This window comes from Tachyglossus aculeatus, chromosome 16 (assembly GCF_015852505.1).
Source record: "Tachyglossus aculeatus isolate mTacAcu1 chromosome 16, mTacAcu1.pri, whole genome shotgun sequence".
In the NCBI taxonomy this organism is placed as follows: Eukaryota; Metazoa; Chordata; class Mammalia; order Monotremata; family Tachyglossidae; genus Tachyglossus; species Tachyglossus aculeatus.
Genome location: NC_052081.1, coordinates 13,184,562 through 13,205,927, shown reverse-complemented (window position 1 = coordinate 13,205,927; position 21,366 = coordinate 13,184,562). Strand labels below are relative to the sequence as shown.

The 21,366-nt window shown below is 46.5% G+C and overlaps 1 protein-coding gene across 1 annotated transcript in view; it reads left to right on the top strand.

The window, feature by feature from the left end:
- COLGALT2 (collagen beta(1-O)galactosyltransferase 2) overlaps positions 1-21,366 on the top strand; it is a 45,506-nt gene that overhangs the window by 18,451 nt on the left and 5,689 nt on the right. Inside the window, exons 2-9 of the mRNA XM_038758223.1 lie at positions 10,024-10,134; positions 11,099-11,216; positions 12,142-12,276; positions 12,944-13,148; positions 16,011-16,130; positions 18,874-18,950; positions 20,311-20,417; positions 21,164-21,296. Coding sequence (XP_038614151.1) covers positions 10,024-10,134; positions 11,099-11,216; positions 12,142-12,276; positions 12,944-13,148; positions 16,011-16,130; positions 18,874-18,950; positions 20,311-20,417; positions 21,164-21,296 — 1,006 coding nt within the window. The remainder of the gene's footprint in view (positions 1-10,023; positions 10,135-11,098; positions 11,217-12,141; positions 12,277-12,943; positions 13,149-16,010; positions 16,131-18,873; positions 18,951-20,310; positions 20,418-21,163; positions 21,297-21,366) is intronic.

Below are 21,366 nucleotides of genomic sequence, written 5' to 3'. Positions count from 1 at the left end.
AGATCACCCAGTGGAGTCTGTTCCACTTTGGATGGCCAGTAAAGGTGCAGAGGACTGGATTGCCTTTCCAAGAAATCCATCATTCAGTGGGCATATGGATTTTCACCAGGGAAAGTCCCCAGTCAACAAGCATTTGTTGTGGAACCACAGCATCGTGTCAAGTTAAACCAAAAGACAGTTGAAAACTCTTTGGGGAGTCAGAAATGCTAAGAAATTCTGGAAGAGGATGCAGCCTGACATGTGATCTTACCCGGCAACTAGCCTTTCCATGGAGCAGCTTCTCCCTCTGCTCTTACTAGTAACCCCTACTGGCGCTCAAGGCTGACCACTACCCGTGTTGCAGAGGGAAGGGGAGAGGGGAAGTCAACGGGTCTCTTCCGTCAGTCTCGGGGCTTGAATTTGCACTGGTGTTCTCTGTTCCAGCATACTGGGAGAAGGCAGGAGAGAAGGGGAGTCACTGTTTTGGCTGGAGTTGGGCTTTGAGTTTTCAGTGCCATGGGCCAAATTTGCTTCTGAGGTTTTACCAAAAGGGCACACCCTAAAGAAAACTGGGAACCAGAAATGACTCACCTTTTTTCTTTCTTTACCACTTGTTTGGGGAAAATTGAAATTAAATTTATAGGCGGGCCCTGCCACGGGCCGAATGTTGCTCCCGAGAGCAACGTCTGAGGCCAACCACCTCACACTCTTGCCTCCCTCTGGCAAACTAGTCGTTGACCCCAACACTTTCTAGTGGGGCACCTGAAGCCGGAGGATGAAGTCGGAGGAGCCTGTCTGTCCTCTGACTCCCAGGCTCTTTCCCATTAGGCCACGCCGTCTCCTTCTCTAGACTGTATGCTCCTTGTGTGGGCAGCGAATATCTGTTTACTGTTACACTCTACCCTCCCAAGTGCTTGGTACAGTGCTGTGCACACAGTAAGCACTCCATAAATACAATTGACTGACTGACCTCTCTGCCCTTTTGTCACGGGCAGTGCCGATGGAGGCTCGTCTCTTACTTTACTTGAAAACAAAGGAAATGAAGCAGTGTGACCAAGTGGAAAGAGTCAGAGAACCTGGGTTCTAATGCCTGTTCTGCTACAAGACCTTGGGCAAGTCACTGTTCTATGCCTCAGTTACCTTGTCTGAAAAAAGGGGGTTAAGACTGAGCCCCATGTGGGACGTGGACTGTGTCCAACCTGATTAGCTTGTATCTACCCCAGAGTTTAATACAGTTCCTGGCACATATTAAGCCCTTAACAAATACCATTTAAAAAAACCCCAAAACAAACAAAAACCCACCCCCAGAGACATCTTGTAAGTTCTGCCTAATTTTTCTCATACTCCTAGTGTCCTAGTGAGAAATATGTATCTGTAATTTATTTATATTAATGTCTGTCTCCATCCCATAGACTGTAAACTCACTGTGGGCAGGGAATGTGTTTGCTATTGTTTTGTACTCTCCCAAGTGCTACAGTGCTCTGTACACAGTAAGCGCTTAATAAATACGATTGAATGAATGAAGTCCCCCATTGGCTCTTGAGCTAGGGCAGGGGAGAAACAAAAACTGCTCTTTAGGGCTCAGGGTCCCCTCCCAGCTCCCAGACTCACTTGCTTGTGAATTTAACTTTATGGTACTGTCCCAAACACTCAGTAAGATGCTCCACACAAAGTAAGCGCTCAGTAAATCCCATTGACTGATAATCTAAGCCAGGCAACTTGCCTCTCTATCCCTCTGCTCCCCAAGCTGGTGAGTGAGAATGAAACTACAAAACCCCATCCAAGTGTTGTGAACCATTAGAATGGATTTGGAAGGGGGTGGTGGGGGGCCATCTCCTTCAGTGGACATCTTCAAGAATGAAAGAGAAGGATGACCACACCTGGCTTACATAAAGTGAGCCCGCTGTTGGGTAGGGACCATCCCTATCTGTTGCCAACTTGTACTTTCCAAGCGCTTAGTACAGTGCTCTGCACACAGTAAGCGCTCAATAAATACGATTGAATGAATGAATAAAGGGTGGTCGCTTCTAGCTCGTTGTCATGATTATTCACTGATTCATTTCCCCCTCTAGCTTTGTTAGCCATATCCCAAACGTCACCTTAGTCAATCCCCTTGCCAGTCAGTTCCAGTGCCCACCCAAGTTTTCCTAATGACTGAGTCCCAGTTCATCATGGCTCAGTGGAAAGAGTACGGGCTTGGGAGTCAGAGGTCGTGGGTTCTAATCCCAGCTCCGCCACTTGTCACCTGTGTGACTTTGGGCAAGTCACTTAACTTCTCTGGGCCTCAGTCCCCTCATCTGTAAAATGGGGATTAAAACTGTGAGCCCCACATGGGACAACCTGATCACCTTGTATCCCCCCCAGCGCTTAGAACAGTGCTTCGCACGTAGTAAGCGCTTAACGAATGCTATTATTATTATTATCCGGTTGCCACACTCATTCTCTGGTAGTGTCTACCACAATTGGAAGCACATTAACTCTCTTAGGCCAGGAGGCTTCTAGAGGATAGGCTTCAGGCTTATGACTTTTATATGTTCCCCAATCATCTAATACAGAGTTCTGCATACCAATTGCACTCAGTAAAAACTATTGATAAGGGACTTTTCAGAGTATTCACAGTCATTATCAATAATATTGATTGAGCACCTGAACTAAGTGCCTGGGGAACAAGCAAAAGAAGTAGATGATTTGATCCTTGCCTTTAGTGGGCCTATAATTCTGTAGGGAAGACAATAAATATAAAGAAGGTATTCTTTGGTGCATTTAACAGCCCCTACTGGTTTGAAGAATACTGTGCTTATAACTAAGGTAGGACACCTCAGGTTTTATCTGATTTTTTACTCCAATTTCTACCTCATTGAATTTTTTAAAATTCTGGGTTAAACCTGAGTAAATCTCCTCACTCTCAGAGCTCCCTTACGTTCCCCTGTTTAGGTTTCTTGAAGCCTGCTCCTCCCCACCCCAGAACAGCCATGACCTCTCCCCATCTCCTTCCCTTTTTTTTTTCCCCTCTTCCCCCCACCTTCCCTTCCCACCGGAGTCTGAGCCAATAGGAGCAGCCCCTGGGCAGGAAGCAAGAGAAAGAGCAATAGAGCAGCAGAGAGAAGTCAGGATGGATTTGAATGGAGAAAAAATACCAGACTTTTGGTTGGAAGGAGGCCTTGGGAACCTGCTTGGGCTCGACGAGCGGTAATGTTGCTGCCGCTTCTGCTGCCATCTCCTTGCCCCTGCCAAAGAAGGTTCCGGGCTGAGGGTTAGTTCCAGGTGTGACAGCTTCTGCCACTTCGTGCCATCGCTTCCAACCAGTGTCGCACTCATTCCCACTTCCCCATGTAAGGGATCTTGGGGTTGCTGTGGTTCTCTTGGCAGGAACTCCTAGATTAGGGAATCATTTTTTTGAAAAGCAAATACAAAACACCGAATTTTTAAGATTACAGTAATAAAGAAGCCTGAGTCTCCCCCCCACCCCGAATTAAAATTAATGGAATACAATAATTACCTCCTAATTATAGGGCTACCTCCTCCAAAGATCCAAATCCTATCTACTGCCAGTGAGCTGAGGGGAAATCAGGGTCCTTAATAAGGGGACATGCAGGGATTACCAAAACGGAAAAAAACTTGTATGACTTGCCTCTACTGTTTTTAAATAATTGCCTGTGGTTTCAACCTGCTCTGTGGAGAAGAGTTGTTTTTAACAGAGACCTCTTTCCTCCCTCTGTATTTGAGGGGAGTTACTAAATACAGAATGGAGTTGGAAAACTACTGCGTTATTTGTCTTTGCTCTCCTTCCACGGTGCATGTTGCACTGATGCTTGAACTCTGGAAAACTTCAGGAGGACACAGTGTACCTTCTGCTTGACAGTACTTTTCCGTAACAGAAATGAAAAATGAGGAAGGGAAAAAAATCCCCACAGAATTTTCTCCTGTGCTTCTCTGACAACAGAGCGGAAGTGAAATAACTCAAGGCTTTGCAAGAAGGCCCTTGGAATGTTTATTAAGGGGGTGGTGGTGTTTGTTTGTGTGTGTGTCTGTCTCAGTAAATATGCCAGCTCAGGACTGGCACCTGCCAAGCCCCGAATTCACCCCCTCCGAAAGAAACCACAAACCGGGGCAAGGCTGAAAGCCGGATTTAAAAGTTTCTGCAGCAGGAAATTCATAGAGAAACCTCTCTCCTTCCCTTCCCTCTGGAGCCAGCCTGCCATTTGGTGGCCAGAACAGAGGCCACGGGAATAGGATGAGGCGACACTGCTGAGCTGGATAGACCTTTTCAGTCCCCGGGAGAAAGATTCTCATTTTGTGGGAAAACATCCCTGAGGCAGCGAGGCCATGAATTGGGCTCATTCTGTTTGGGTTCATGTCTCCCAATCCAGACCCTTCTAGGGGTAAACATGCAGCCTATAAGAACTAAATGGTGATTCCTGGGTTAGGCTCAGGAAACTCCCAAATGATATTCCTAGATAAGATGGATCCAGTTCATACTGGCAGAAGATTAAAGACCTTTTGGACTCTTCATTCTGTATGAACTTGGGCAAGTCACTTCACTTCTCTGGGCCTCAGTTACCTCACCTGTAAAATGGGGATTGAGACTGTGAGCCCCCCGTGGGACAGCAACTGTGTCCAACACAATTTGCTTGTATTTACTCTAGCGCTTAGTACAGTGCCTGGCACATAGTAAGTACTTAGCAAATACCATAGTTATTATTATTATTCCCCCTTTCTTCTTACTCCCTGGATTGGCCCCTGTCTGTTATCAATATAGGTAGCTTGGACTGGACATTTAGGAACCATCACTACTGGTGTCTGCCCTTCTACTATTTTGTGGGTATTTGTCAAGTGCTTACTATGTACCAGGCACTGTATTAAGCACTGGGGTAGACATAAGATAATCAGGTTGGGCACAGTCCATGTCCCACTTGGGGCTCACAGTCTTAAGTCCCCATTTTACAGCTGAGGTGATTGAGGCACAGATCCTCTGAAGGGCAGGCCCATGCTCTACCCACTAGGCTATGCTGCTTCTCCTACTAAGCCACTCTCATATCTCACTACACCCCAGCTTGCAATCTTTGTTTCTCTTACACTAACCTACTCACTGAGGCTCATTATTATCTCTAAGATCTCTTGCTCACAATCTTGCCCCAGCCTGGAACTCAATACCCCCACACCCTTAGAGCACTTATGAACTGATCTTTTTAATCTAATACTTTCTCCTATCTGTAATTCATTCTAGTTGTCCTCCACTAGATTATAAACTCCCTGAGAGCAAGGATCATGTCTTTTGACCCTATTCTACTCTCTCAAGTGTTTAGTACAGTGCCCTACATACAGTACATGTACCGTAAATGCTCTTGACCGATTGGGAAGCAGCATGGCCATACAGGCCTGGGAGTCAGAGGACCTGGGTTCTAAATCTGTCTCTGCCACTTGTCTGCTATGTGACCTTGGGCAAGTCACTTTACTTCTCTTGCCTCGGGCCTCCTCATCTGTAAATGGGATTTTAATACTGTTCTCCCTCCTTTTTAGACTGTGAGACCCTTGTGGGGCAGGGACTGTTTCTGACATGATTAGCTTGTATTTACCCCAATGCTTAGAACAGTGCTTGACACATAGTAAGTGCTTAAAAATACCATAATAATAATTATTATTATTATTGATCAGCTCTGCATAAAACATCCTTGCCCATTGACTGGATGTTTGGGGGCAAGATCCTGCCTTATCCTCCATTCCTCACAGTTGGTATGACCATTAATGCTTCCTCTGATTTGGGCAGGATTGCCCACTACATTTGGAAGAGCCCAGCTGATCTGTATCTAGCACATGGGAAGGTTATAAAATCTATTTTTAAGGTTGAAAGAATGGAATTTGAAGACGAAGTAGAAAAGACTGATCTGGTGTCTCTCTTCACTCCCCTTCCCACCAGTGTTGACAAGAATGTGGCATGGCAGTCTTGCTAATAAGTGTGAAGAAATTCAAAACACTTTTATGATTTGGTGGTGAGTGTGGAGCTTACACCCAGGAGTCGCACTTAGAGGATTTTATCACTCTGATCCTTCTTTTCCCAACTGCTTCCCTTAGATTTCAGGATGGTTGAGAGTACTAATCAATTGCATTAAACAGAAACTTCTGCTGGCTTCGGCCTTCAATCATCTCTTCCTCTTCCTCTTCCTCTACCTCCACCTTATCTTTGCTTGTCTCCCACAATGTCCTAACCCATACGCTTCACTCCTCTCAAGCCAACCTACTTACTGTGCTTCATTCTCATCTCTCTTGCTATCAACATTTTGCTTGTTTCCTCAGTCCTACCTGCAACTCCCTCCCACTTCACATCATGCCGACCCACTCCTCTCCCCATCTTCAAAGTTCTTCTGAAAGACCCTCTCCTCCAGGAGGCCATCTCTGATTGATTAATATTTCATTTCCCCGTGCTAATATCCCGCTTACTGCTGCTACTTCAGCACTTCTGTATCAACTCAGCACCTGGTTAATGATAATAAGTAATAATTATGGTATTTGTTAAGCACTTATTATGTGTCAAGCACTGTTCTAAGTTGTACTCACCCCAACTCTACCCCAGCAGTTAGTACAGTGCCTGGCACACGGTAAGCGTTAACAATACCATAAAAATGATGAATGTTTATTTATGCTTTGTTGCTTCCCCCTATCTGTAACTCATTTTTGTGTCTCTCTTCCCCACAAGACTATAAATTTCTTGAGGGCAAGGATTTGGTATGGGAGGGTTTCTCTGGGTTGACATGGAGGCACCAGAAACAAGATTGAGGTTTCCAGCTCAGGCCATGTAGACTGACTAAGAGCCATCGAATGACTTCTCTAAAGCCTTGCTAGACTGGATCAGAGGGAAGAGCCTTTCAGATCCTTCCCTGAACCACCAGCTCCTTCTATAGAGCTAATAAGCTCTCTCTTGCAGTCCCAGAGAGCGTGCCTGGAATTTCTGATGCAGCCTCCCTAGGGCTGAGTCGGGGAGGGAGTCTGATAGCTGTGTAAGAGGGTCTGGATGATTTTCTTTGCACCCAGGCTGACCAAAGGGCAATAACAAGAGGAATGGCTTAACTGTAACATCACAATTTGGAAAACTTCATTTTTGCCAAATTGCTCGTCACAGGATATTTAGCAGTCCAGGCAATGACTAACCTGGCTGTTTGTTCCATCTTAGACCTTTAGGGAGAATTTCTCAGACTCTGAGGCAATCACTGGGCATAAACAACCATCCTTTCCCCCGGTTAAATCGTAAGATCCTCAAGGGCAAGGGCCTGGTCTTGCCTTTGAAACTTTTCTCAGCACCTAGCACAGTCATTCAGTCCATCGGTAATATTGACCGAGTGCACTTGGGAGAGTCCAATAAAGCTGGTAGACACATGATCCCTGCTCTCAAGGAGCGTACAATTTAGTGGGGGGAGAAAGACATTAAAATAAATTAGAGAAAGCAGCAGAGTGCAAGGATACATACAGCAGTCCTGCTGGAGTAGGGTGAATATAAAAGTGCTCAAGGAATACAGACCATAGTGCGAGTATCCACTGTGGGTGCTCAGTACATTTTCCTAACGTACTAGTAGTAATGGTATTCATTGAGTGCCTACTGGATGCAGCACACTGTACTTTCCCCTCAAGACACATTCCTGCCCACGATAAGCTTACCCTTCAACAGAGGAGGCAAATATAAATATTTGCAGTAGAATAATCAGGATAAATAATTGACAATGCAATTGATCAAACCACAAGTGCCGAGAAGGGGGAAAAGAAATAGGCAAGTGTTAGGGGTGGCTGATGGCCTATTTCTGCCAGAGCATCTATGCCAATTACCAGGGTGGGAGTTGGTGAGAGAGAGAGATGGGACAGAATGGGAGCACAGTAGGGTGTGGCAGAGGTCATGCTCTGTATGGAAGCTTTGTGGCTTGTAAGGCGCGCCGTCTCCTCCACTGGTGGTGATTGCACACTGAGTGTGTGCAATCCAAGCAGGACTTGAGGCGCTTCACGTGCCTGGACCCAACGCTGTGGGAAGAGTAGCTAAGCAGTTTGCGAGTGCTCAGAGAAATTGCTAGAGGTAGAACATTTTGAATAGCACAGATGAATAATATGGATGAAGCAGCCAAATGAGAAATGACCAGTTGGGGCCTGCAAACACAATAACCTCTCCGATGACTCTCTTGGGGCTGGGTCCCACACTGAGGCAGCCCAGTTGGAAGCACTGGAGCCTGTAGCAGTATCCTGGCTTCTACCTCGGAAACCCAATCTCATAGAAAGAATAAAGCCAGCACTCCGGTGGTGTAAGGGAAGTCATTGTCCTTAGTTGACCCCGGGCCCCAGTGAATTGCCCTGCGCTAAGTGGGATTCAGGAGACGACCTTTTACTGTTGTCTAATCTCTGGCCAGAAAGTCTTGGGAAGGAGAAAGAGCAGAGGAACTGTTAATGTAAGTATGAATTGGCTCTTGTTGGGGAGGATCGTGGCAGAGATGCGACAGCTGCAGTGTCTAATAGCAGCTGTCTGTCCACCAGCTTGGGTCTGTGTTTTTCCTGCAGTGGCGTTTCCAGCCATTTTTAGAGCTTTAATTGATCTTAAACTATTTCCCACTCCCAATACTCCTGAGCTGCTTTAGTGTTCTCCATTCTGTAAGGGATCTTCCCATCATTGTTGTCTGTGGTCTGGGCCTGTATCTTAGTCTCTTCTCCTTCCAGTGAGTGTAGCATACACTGGTCCTCCCAGATCGCAAAAGCTTTGTCCAGTGCTGCCCATATCAGTCATGTAGCCTTTTTTCCTGGTGTATAAATGAACAGCAAAAATACGTGCTGAAATTTGTTTCCCAGATATCCCATACCAAAGGAAATCCTGTCAATCGCACGCCCATTTTGACCTCGAACTATGTATAGATTGAGGTTCCTAATTGAAAAGGGAAATAAAACAAAACACATCCTCTGTGGGTTTAAAAAAAAAAAAGGAAGTTTTTTCCTAACTCCTGAACAGTGTCATAATTGTCTTTGTTCTCAAACTTCCTGGGAAATCCACAGCATCCTCTACTCAGTCCCCTGGGCCAGGGCTTTCTCCCTCAGTCTGGTCTTTGATTTCTTTCAGTCCTTCCTCAATTCAAATGGCCAGCCTCTACTCCCACACACTCTCCCACAGGACAGAGAGAGCGTGGCCTTCTGAAGGCCAAGCCTCTGGCTCCACTGTTCCATCGCTGAAGAAAAACAAGCAAATAGGCAGATTGGAAATTCAGACTGTAACTGCTTCGCCCTTTTCATCTGCTCAAAGAAAATGTGTCTTTATAAATATGGAATAGTGACACTTGAAGATAGACTGCCAGCATTTTAGACAGCCGGAGTCTGTTCAGAAAGAGATGCACACTCCATAAAGAAAACATTCATCTGGGGAAACTGATGCTGTTTCTGGGTCCCTGAAAGACAATACTTTAGTGTGGTGGGCACCAGGGAGGAGCTGAACCTAGGCATTCTGTTGGAGTTGTTGATTTGTCCACCTGCCTGGGAAAGGGAGAAGGTGGGAGTGCTCTCATGGTCTGGGTTTGAGGGCTTAATGTTAATTAACCTGAAGATTGGGCTCCACCATCCAGAAAGGTCAGTATGCCAGTACGTTCCTACCCTTAGGAGGAAGGGGGTGCTGACAGCAATAGCGACCTTTGGCATTTCTTACCTTGCTTCCCCCTCTCCTCTCTTCTAAAGTCAATCAATCAGTGGTATTTATTGAGTGCTTACTATGTGCAGGGCACTGTACTGAGCGCTTGGGAGAATACAGTCCAACAGAATTAGCAAACACACTCCCTGCCGGCAACAAGCTTGCAGGCTAGAGACTGTGTAAAATGATGTCATTCCTTTCCCATTAATGGCTACATCTATCTTTTCTCCAGACTAAGCATGGCCCCAGTGGGGCTGGGGATAGCAGTAGGATTGGGAGAGCGATATCTGCCCCTTCTCTCCTCCCTCCCCTCCCCATCCTCCCATGGATTTGTGGCCAAAAGTGAAGCTTCCTTCTGATCGACCTATTTATAACTGGACTGTAATGTTTTTCCTTTTCTGTAGGGCAGCTACTGACCACAACCTGGATAACACTACAGCAATCCTCAGAGAATGGTTGAAGAATGTTCAAAAACTCTATCACTATGTGGAATGGAGGCCTATGGATGAACCTGAGTGAGTATGAAGAGCAAATGACCTCTTTACATGGAATTTTTATTATTATTATGTGTGTCTTGTAGAAGAAGCTAGCTGGGAAACCGCAGGCTTGGGAAAAGCTAGGGAAACTGAGGCAAGGGAAGGCTAAAGTCTGTGTGCCAGGATTAGAATATTATTTTCTGGTTCCCCAGAAGTCTGGGTGGATGAAGACAGTAGAGAAGGGGGACGTATTCTTTGGGCCATTCCTACATTTGACAAAGACACTGGGGTGTAACAATGCAAAATAGGGCATTTATTTTTGTTTTATTTTATAAGGTGCAATTCTTATTTGTCTTAAGTATTATTTGCTAAGTGCCTGTTGTGCACGGGGCACTGAAGGGACAGGAGCAGGTTAATTAGACAAAGAGAAGGCAGGTGTAGAGAATATGCTCTTCATGGGGGAGTTGACAATGAAAGTTTCAAACCTTGGACTGATCATGCCACTAGGAGCCAGGAATCCAGTGGAGATCCGGGATTGCTCCTCTGTTATAGAGAGGGGCAACAGCAGGTTAAGCCACTCTGAAAAGGAAGCAGCCGTGATGATGACCGTGCTTACTCATTCGATGATACTCTCCCAATCGCATACTACAGTGCTATGTCCCCAGCAGGCATTCAGTAAGCAATTGATTGACAAACCTCGGCTGCGGAGCAAGAAACGGATCTTGACAGCGGCTTGTGGTAAATTTCACTCGTTCTGGAGACAGCCCTCCTTCTCTGAGGAAGCCTGTGTCCCCCTGAGCCCGCTGTCCAGATTCCAGGGAGACACCTTGGACTTAGTTGTTCTTGGGGGCTGGCCTTTTAGTTCTCAACCCTTTTTGGGTTACCTGAGGTGATCCAGGATGTTGTCTCTCCCCTCTCTCCAGCAGAAAGGAGGGAGGAAATGAGCAAATCTGCAGGCTGCAGCATCAAAACCCAAACAGTCATCCTCCCTTCTCTCTCCCAGGTCTTACCCCGATGAAATTGGACCCAAGCACTGGCCCAGCTCCCGGTTTACCCACGTGATGAAACTCCGGCAGGCTGCGCTGAGAACTGCGAGGGAAAAGTGGTCAGACTATGTCCTGGTAAAGCCTGAGTTGGCTGTCATGACAGGCGTTTCACGGAGCCCTTCCAAACCATTTCTGTCCCGGCTGGGCCTGTGAGAGAGAACCGTCTCCCTGTATTTGGAGACTTCTCTCAAAGGCCTTTCCCCAAAGCCAAGGCAATCAGTCGTTAGAAGTGAGGAGAGAGGTCGAAGGTAGAGATGGGACTTGATGCTTAGTACGGTGCTCTGCGCACAGTATAAGCTCTCAGTCAATACAATTGACTGATTGACACCTGGTCCCTGGGAGCTGATCCCAGTTCCTGCACTGAGTCATAACTGCCCTCAATGAGGGAAAGAACCCTCAGTCACTCAGGGCCTCAGTTTCTCTCTTGTAGGGCAGGGTTAGAAAAAATCCATCCCCATATAGGTCACTGTAGCACTTTGAGGATGTGAGATATGCTTTGAGCTCTTTGCAAGAAAGTGTTCTCTGAATGTAACATTTGCCACAGTACTAGAGAGTGGCACTTTTTCGTGGCACAGTGTATCGTTACCCCTTAAGGATAATATCAGCCAGTGACCTTCCTTCATCATTTGGGAGGGGCATAAAAGAAAAATCAGAGTCCGAGGCCCCCCAATGAGTTGCATACATTGGGGTGGCTGGGGAGGGAAGGAGGTACAGAGGGGGAAATGGCTTTTGGATGTGGTCATATATCTTTTCAGAACTGAAGTCATTTTTTTTATGGTCTTTTAAATGCTTACTCTGTGCCAGGCACTGTACTGAGCACTGGACTCCAGCCCAGCTGTTATATAGCAGCCACCCAGTCGCCTGAGAGGATAAGACCTTCCCTAGGTGTTGAACTGATTTGAAATGAGGTACACAAAGGTGACCAACTCTGCCTCCCACGAAGGACCTGAGGTCCCCCTGTTGTGAAAAGATCACTCACCCACCTTTCTATTTCTCCTAGTTCATAGATGCAGACAACTTCCTCACCAATCCTCAGACCCTGAATCTGATGATCGCAGAAAACAAGACCATTGTGGCCCCAATGCTGGAGTCTCGCAGCCTCTACTCTAACTTCTGGTGTGGAATTACGCCTCAGGCAAGTCCTGTTTAGGTAATGGCCTTCACCAGGGGCAGCAGCAACATTATGGGAGTATGATAGAACTCTAGGAGAGTGAGAGCAGTCAGTCCTATAATCCAGGGGTGTGACATAGCCAGTGAGCTGAGGGGAATTTATTGAGAGGGTAGCTTTTTAGGAGGGCTCTGAAGGTAGAAAGAGATATGGTGTGGTGGGTTTGCAGAGGGAGGAGCTCCAAGCTGGGGGTTTGGAGTGAGAGTTGAGAGCAAGAGACAGTTATTGGTTTGATTAATATCATTGTACCAATTTGTCATTTGAGGACCGGGTGCTTAGGATAGTCTAATGTAGTCCCAGATGGTATTTATTGAATGCTGACTGTGTGCGAAGCACTGTACTCAGAGCTTGGGAAAGTACAATGCAACAGAGTTGGTAGTCTCTCTTAAAATAAGGTCTTGGGATGCTGGTCTGGAGCATCTCTCATCTACACGCTGGATCTCTGGGAAGAGCGGCCGGCCTGCAGTGGGCTCCCTACATAGAGATGAATGTCAAGCAATATTTCACTGAGTTTCCCAGAGTTCTTGCTCAGTTGCTCATCAAGGGAAGGGCCTGCAGAATCTAATAGAGGACAAATTAAGACCACTGGGCTCAGAAGTCAGAGACGTCAAACCAACATCTCGGTGTCTTACAGGGCTACTATAAACGTACCCCAGACTACGTCCAAATCAGGGAGTGGAAGAGGATAGGCTGCTTTGCGGTTCCCATGGTCCACTCCACATTCCTCATTGACCTCCGAAAAGCGGCCTCGGACAAGTTGTCGTTTTTCCCTCCACACCAGGACTATACCTGGACCTTTGATGACATCATCGTCTTCGCTTTCTCCAGCAGGCAAGCAGGTACAGCCGGCATTCTTCTAATTTTGCTAATTAATGGCGGCCCTGCAGGGGCAAGTTTGAACAGTGAGGTAAAATGGGGCTGTGTCTTACGGGAAATGTCTTGAATTCTAGTGCTGGGGCAGTTGAGAGTTGTATATAATACAATTGGGGAGTTCTCTTCCTGGATGGTATTTTGTTAACTTTCTAGTAGAAAACAGAAAATGCTGATCTTTAGAGGGAAGCTTTAGATTGTTCTCTCGCTGTGGTCAGGGAACGTTTCTACCAACTCTTTCATATTGAACTCTCCCAAGCTCCTAGTACAGTGCTCTGCACATAGTGAGCACTCAATAAATACCATTGATTGATTGATTGAAACTTTTGGTCTTAGTTGTGGTATTTGGTAAGTGCCAAGGACTGTTAGGTACAAGGTAATTAAGTTGGACATAGTCCCTGTCCAAAACAAGGCTCCCAGTCGAAGTGGGAGGGAGAACAGGTATTAAATCCCTGTTTTACAAATGAGGAAACAGAAGCACAGAAAAGTTGTGACTTGCCCAGCTGGCCAGAAGTGGAGTCCGAGTTGGAACCCAGGTTCCTCTGGCACTCCAGCCCGTGCTTTTCTCACTTGGCTAGGCTGCCTCTCTTAAGTGCCAAGTGCCGGAATTGATTGGCTAATGAAGGATTTATTTTTTGTACTGTAAATTTCTAGGACCAACAAAATGAGCCTACGCTACCCATAGACATCTCCTCTTGTCCCTGCTCAAAATCACCTCCCCTCCCCTTCCTGAATTCACATTGGTCTTTAAAGGGAATAGAGTGTTGGGTGCATACAATAGGGCCCCAAGGTTGTAGGGTCTCTCCTTAGCTAGGGCCAAGGGCTACTGTGATTGGTGGGCCAGATACAGTTTTTCCATTGTTCCAGTCACATCAAGAGAGAGGAATACTTATTGTCCTGCACCTCTTCACTCCCGACTATTTTAATGCCACCCAAATTGAGCACTCAGTGATATTTATTAAAGTCCTCCGTGAGGGAAAGTCCTTGTACTAAGTACTTGGGAGAGAACACTAGTAGGAAGATCCTGCCCTCAAGCTGTTTACAGTGTAAAAGGGGAGGAGTCAGACAGACAAATACTACTGATGGAATGGCAGGATTAGAAGACAGGAATTTGTTCAGGGATTTCAGGATGAAGCAGCCGGTGCAGTAATTGAATATACAGTTGAAAATCCAAAGAGAAATGTACATTTGCATACATGCCATGAGGAGCACAGGCCTGGGAGTCGGAAGACCTGGATTCTAATTCCTGGCTCTGCCAGTTGTCTTCTCTGTAACCGTGGGCAAATCACTTAACTTCTCTGTGCCTCAGTTTCCTCACTGATAAAATGGGAATTTAGTGCCTCTTCTCCCTCTTACTTGGACTGTGAGCCCTAGTGGGACAGGGGGCTCACAATGGGACAGGAACTATGCCCGACCTAATTAACTTGTATTCCCCCCAGCACTTAGAAGAGTGCTTGACACATAGAAAGCACATAACAAATATAAAAATAATAATAATATCCAGCTATCTGACAGGTTGATGTTATTCGGCGTCTAATGCAATAGACTGGGGTCAAGGTTTCATCCCAGCCAAAAGAATGGAGTCATTTTGCAGATAAACAAATCTTCGAACCTGGCTGGTCATAGAGATTGCAACAAAACTCAGACTCACATGAAAGTGTGTCCTGATGCCGATTGTCTTTATCATGTCCATTAAGATGGAAAGCTGGTGGTGGTGTCTACAGCTCTTAAATTTCATCTTGGATCTTCTGATCTGGCTGTCTGAATATAAAGACCGATATGAGCATATTTAATTAGGCTGGCAGGCTGGTGAAGGTGCTCTGATTCCACAGAAGGCTGATGGGTTTGTGATATTGCCCATTCAGGGTACAATGGGTGTGGCTTAAATTAATCCCCGCATTAAAGTTCTCAGCAGGTCTAAATGTTTTTCCCCTTTAATATCTGAAACTAATATAAACGTTTTCATTTTGATTTTTTTTGTGATGGGGGCTTTTAAATTTAAGCTTTTGAACAGAAGACTCTAACCCCATATAGAGGATTTTAATTATTTCCACTTAATCGAAGTAGCAGATTGAGTATTTCTCTCTTGGATATGTCTGCACTTTACGCTTACTCTAACTCAACCATGCCCATCAAATATAAGGATTTTCTCCTTATTTTCTATCGGTCAAGTCACTGTTCATTTCTGTTCTCTGGCGCTGGAATATGTTTCTTCTCCTTTGATCCTTTTCTACTTTTAGCATTCAACTCAGACCAGCACACATTTTTTCCCTTTGGGAAAGAAAATGTTCAATTTCCTCCTACCTCAAAGGAGCATAATCTAGGCTCTTGTGCCCCAAGTTGCGGATTTCATTTGAAAAGAGGAGAGGAAGTGAAATGTTGCTGAGACCACAAAATGGAATGTAGAGCACTTGCATATTCGATTCCCCATCTACTGTCCTTGTCACAGTGCGAACTGCCAAAATTTGTTTATGGGTCTCCCCCGTTCTTTAGCTTAATGTGACTCCTCATTGTTTTTGCTTCCATTTAGAGAGAATATTTTCCTTGCTACTCTTGCCATCATCCTGAATTCCCTGATTTTTTCTTTTGTATTATTTATCTTTTTCAATTCTGGCATTGACGCTGCCTGAAAGGCTTAAACCCCTGCACTGTGGCCTCTCCTTAGACCCCAGCCCCTCCCAGTCCGCAGTGGAACAATCGTCCGTTATGAAGCTCCAAGATTCCCCGCCCCACCTTGCCTCACCCTTTGTTTCCCCTCCGGACCTCCCCCGTTGGCCAACGGGGCCGTGTGGGTGCTTTCCGACTAACCTGTCTTGTTTCTTTGTCCTCAGGGATCCAGATGTACCTCTGTAACAAAGAGCACTATGGGTACCTGCCTGTCCCACTGAAGCCACACCAGACGCTAGAGGAGGATATTGAGAACCTCATTCATGTGCAGATTGAAGCAATGAGTAAGTAGAAACAAGTTCCTGGTTCACCCCCAACCCATCCCGATATGATGGCTTTCAATTTGGAACTTGCCTCCCTCCATGTCAGACCAGATCAAGTGAAAACGAATGGCCATCCTGACAGAGTTAGCCTGGCTAAAGGCCCGGGTCTGCTCTTACTAAAACACAGGTTGCGTCTATTTGGTGCAAGCATATTGTTTGAGAGGATTTATTTCCAGCGGAAACTTTCATTTTTGACTCAAATCTGCAAGGGGGCAGTATAATCGTGGAAACCTCACGGAGCTCCCCTTCAGAGCTTTCACCCAGTACCATGGTGGGTGTCAGCTTGTCTACCTGAATAACAGGCAGAAGTCAGAGCTTTTTGTGTTCCATATCATTTCCCCTCACACTACTGCTGCCTTGAAGTGCTTCATGGATATCCCCAGGGTCCAGGCAAGTTGGTTTTTGGGCGAGGACGGCAGCTCCAATCCCCAGGCACGCTTGGGCAGCGGCTGTCAATTGGGTCAACTCCCATCTAATCAGAAGGCTCATTCAGGTCCCCAGCTGCAAAGGCTCAAACAAAGATGACCCAGAAAACTGCAGTGGCCCCTCAGTTATCAAAATTGCTGGGTAGTACAGGAAATGAGCTACTATGAGCAAACAATGGTAGAAATCCTGTGTCTTTGGGTGGGAGAGTCTCAATTATCTTTTTATCTCCCCCAGCGCTTAGAACAGTGCTTGACACATCCCGTAACAGTAATAATTATTGTCCAAAGTATCCATGGTCTCAAAACAATTCAGATCATCAAAATTCCTCTGTCTTTGAAAGACCTGCTTTCACAACAATGAAAATGCCAATGCCTTTTATCTTACCCAGAGCAGAATCTGCCCCATTTGTTACGCTTTGACATGAGTCCTTTCTGCCCTAAACGGCCACCTCCACCAGAAAGGACGTGAGACTTCCCTGCCATTGACAAGGAGGAAGGAATGCAAGCTCTCTCCTCCCTGCAGCCTAGGAGATGAGAGCAAGCCAGGAGAGAGAGGCAGGGGAACAAGGCACTAAGCATGGGGGGACGGCAGGTAGTAGGAAAGAGATCCGGGTGCTGGAGGTTATAATCTGGGCTCTGGAGGAACACTGCCTTAGATTTAGGAATTGCAGAGGTGTAATCAGTCGCCTTGCTCCCAGCCCTGAGATTCCAGTGCTCTTCTCATCAGTTACAGGCTCTAAAAAGAAACTTTTTTTTTTGCCCCCAGGTTGTTTTCTGTAAATAAAAGTTACAGGCTATAGGACCTATGTAGCTTTTCCACTGAAATTGCACCCACTTCATCATGTGAGCACCCTGCAAACGTCTTTGCTTACAGAGGTTCCAGACCAACTGATGACTTATCGATCCCTGGGATCCCCCCTCTAGACTGTCAGCTCACTGTGGGCAGGGATTATGTCTGTTACATTGTTATGTTGTACTCTTCCAATGTTTAGTACAACGCTCTGCACATAGAAAGTGCTCAAAAATACCATTGATTGACTGATCTGAAATAAACTCTCCAGGCAGCGATCAGGGTTGAGCAACTCCTTTAACTGGGAGCACCATCCCATGTTCTGGAGCTTTTTTTTTTTTTAAATGGTATTTTTGTAAGTGCTTTCTGTGTGCCAGACACTCTACTAAGACCTGGGGTAGGTACAGGCTCATCAGGTTGAACACAGCCCATGTCCCACATAGGCTCATGAGGACTTCTACAGGGACCTCTTGGGTGGATGGTGCAGGGGATGTATCCATTCACCCATTTCCAGGGGCCTTGCTGTTGCTGAGTGCCAATGGGAGTGAGCGAGCACAGAGGGAAATGGGCCATAGCTAGCTCCTGGCCCGAGCCAAATGCAGGCCAGCCCAGTCCATGGCAAAGCGTAGAAAGTACTCTGAGGAGGCCCTGACTTCTTTCATGTGAAGAAATCTAAGCAAGCCAAGCAAGAACTTTCCTTTTAAGCACATCTCTTCACATGATTCCTTTAAGAACATTCACATGCGCAGCTCATGACTGAAAGTACAGTCGGTCCTGCCAGGATGCAGGGTTTAATTGTGCATTTGGGATAGACTTGCGATGGCAGAATTTGGAGATGTCCTTTCGACAACTTTTAATGTAGACCTAGTGTGTTGAGGGGTCGGAAGAAACAGTCATGTACGTGCATGCTGTGAGCTCTGCAGTGAGAGTTTCTCCTAACGCCCCTTGTAAGCCCCCTGAGCCTCCTTGTAAGATGAAAACCAGCTGTAATTTGGAGCAGCTTCAATTTTTTTCAGTCAGTCAGCAGTATTCACTGCAGGCCGAGCCACGTATTAAGCATGTGGGAGAGTACAGTGGTTAGGAATGATGATTCCCCACCCTACCGAAGCTTGCAGCCGAATGGGGGAGACAGATCCAAAGTAATTTACAGAAATCAAAAATGGATATGTAGGTAAGTGCTTAAATAGTGGAATAGTTAAGTCGACATGAACAGAAATGCGATGGGGCGAAGGTGCATAATAGTATCTTTATGCCTGCGTGAGCTGAAGAACTCACTGGCAGACGTAGCCCGAATAGGAAAGTAAACGCTGTAGACTGTCATTGGCATGTGAGGGGAGAACTCTGAGAGGTTACATTCATGTGTCTTTTGGCACTGTTCCTCCCACCGCACAGACGGTCTGTTCCAGCCCTGTACATCCAGCACGCTTGACGAGGGATGGGTCTCTGACTCCGGCATTAACACAGCCCTCTGCACACTTGTGTCTTTCAGTCAACCGCCCCCCTATGGAGCCCTCCCAACATGTCTCTGTCGCCCCCAAGTATCCCGACAAGATGGGGTTTGATGAGGTAGGAGAAGTCGGTTCAGGACGCCCGTCTGGGGAGCTTCGGAGATCCCTTCCACCCCACGGGTTCTCTAATGGGTGGCCTGGTGTCTGGCTGTATGACTTTACTCCTCTACGGTTAGAGTCCGGCATGTTTGTGTTGTCTGTGTTGTTCCTTTGTGGCTATGATTTCTGTTGCCTTTGAGCCGGGGTTGGGTTTTTATTTACTCTGGACTGGGTTCCCCCCGGGGTAAAGGCCTGGGTTTGTTCCTGCTACCTGTAGTAGGTGGTATTTATACAACCCTTACTGTGTGCAGAGCACTGTACTAAGGACTTGGGACCTGGACGGAGAGCCCTTGACTTAGGCCGCCCTAAAAGAAAGGGATCCCGTTAAGTGGCTCAGGCGGCTGAGTCAGGGCTCAGACGCACTGACCCCTCAGAGCCCAGTGCATAGTGACAGCTTTTTACGTGAAACAAACGAATCAAACCCCAACGAACGGGTCCTTGTGGTCTGGGTTTAGACCACCTGTGTGGCCGCCTCTCCTCCCATCTATTTTGGTACAGAAAAGTTTCTCTAAAGCTAGAGACCCCTCCAAGTCTGTTTAGTTTTTCTGTCCCAAAGAGCAAAGGAAGAGAAGCCCTAACTCTGGACAGGCAAGGATGGCTGCCCTATCCGAACAGATTTCCACAAGCAAAGCAGCCAGGGAAATTGAGGCAACTCTGGTGAATTCGGGTGAATGTCCGGGGTGAGGCCTGAGCTCTCCACTTGTCCTCAATTATATACTTTGGCTCAGGTTATGCTGCATTGCTTGTGGAGATCTGGCTTCCTGACCCAAACTTATTTGCATTTGTTTCACAAAACAGTGAAGGGATTTTACTGTGCCTTGAGCACCTTCCCGCCCTGATGATACTTTAATCAGTTAATTATTTATTGAATGCTTACTGTGTGCAGAGCACGGTACTAAACAGTTTGGGAGAGTACAGTATAATAGAGTAGGTAAACACAATCTCTGCCCATAAAACCCTGGGCTGTTTGGTTTGATCCAATATGCCTCCTTTAGCAGCTCTCCTCTTCCTTTCTGGTCAGGTAACAGAAAGGTGTGGCATCGTCCACAGTCTAGACTCTGTCTCGCAGAAAACCCATATTTTATTTGGTGTTGGAAAGAAAAGTTATTGTTTGGGGTCTTTTTTTAAAATCCTCATCCAAATGGGTTCATTCATTGGTATTCACTGAACATCTACTGTGTGCAGAGCACTGCAGTAACCAGTTGGGAGCATCTAGTTGCTTCTCCCTCAAATCTGAGGTCTTGGGCTTGGCCCTCCAAGGGGTGTTGGCAATGGGAAGCTGCCCAACGTCTTTCCCCCTTTTTTCTTCCATGCCACAGATTTTTATGATCAACTTGAAAAGGCGAAAAGACAGGCGAGACCGTATGCTGCGAACCCTATATGAGCAGGAGATCGAAGTAAAGATTGTGGAGGCTGTGGATGGGAAGTGAGTTTTTTCTTGGCTCTTTTGAAGTTCTGAGAAGGCGGTGGTGGGTGGTTTCTGGATTAGGCACTATTTCCCTCGAGAGGAACACCTACCCCCATGAGTCTGCTACTTCTCAGGGCTTCACTGTCATTAGTGCATCAAAATGCAGAAAAGGTATGCCCTTTTCCTTCCCCTTCCAGCACTTTTATTGTGCCAGAGTGAATACTTGACCCCTCATGAGTCCTCGCCAGGTGAACATTTTTCCAAAGCTGGGGAGCAGTGTAGTACTCCAGAGCACCCTGCTGAGAATCTCGCATTTTTCAAGGGAGGCTTAGAGGGCAGCCCCTGGCTTTGGAATTTATTAGTTGTACTTAACTGCACCTGTGTGTCAAACACTGTTCTAAGTGCTGGGGAAAATACAAATTAATCAGGTCAAATGCAGTCCTTGTCCCACATGGGGCTCACGGTCTGAGGGAGGGAGAATGGGTATTGAATTCAATTTTACATATGAGGAAACTAAGGCACAGAGAAGTTGTCATTTGCCCACGGTAACACAGCGGGCAAGTGGCAGAGTGGAATTAGAACCCGGGACTTCTACCTCCCAGGCCTGTGCACTTTCCACTCGGCGATGCTAGGCCATCAGTGCTGTACTGGGATTGTAGTGTCCCAGCGCTTAGAACAGTGCTTGGCACAGAGTAAGCGCTTAACAAATACCATCCTCATCATAAGGGACATAAACACTCAGAGAGGCTCTATCTGTCTTGCAGGGCCCTGAATACAAGTCAGCTGAAAGCTCTGAATATTGACATGCTCCCTGGGTACCGGGATCCCTATTCTTCTAGGCCACTGACAAGGGGCGAAATTGGCTGCTTCCTTAGCCACTACTCTATCTGGAAAGAGGTAAAAGATGCTCTGTTTTGAAGGCTTGCAGTGGGAATGAGGATCTGGTCTATTGGGGGCAAGGAATAAT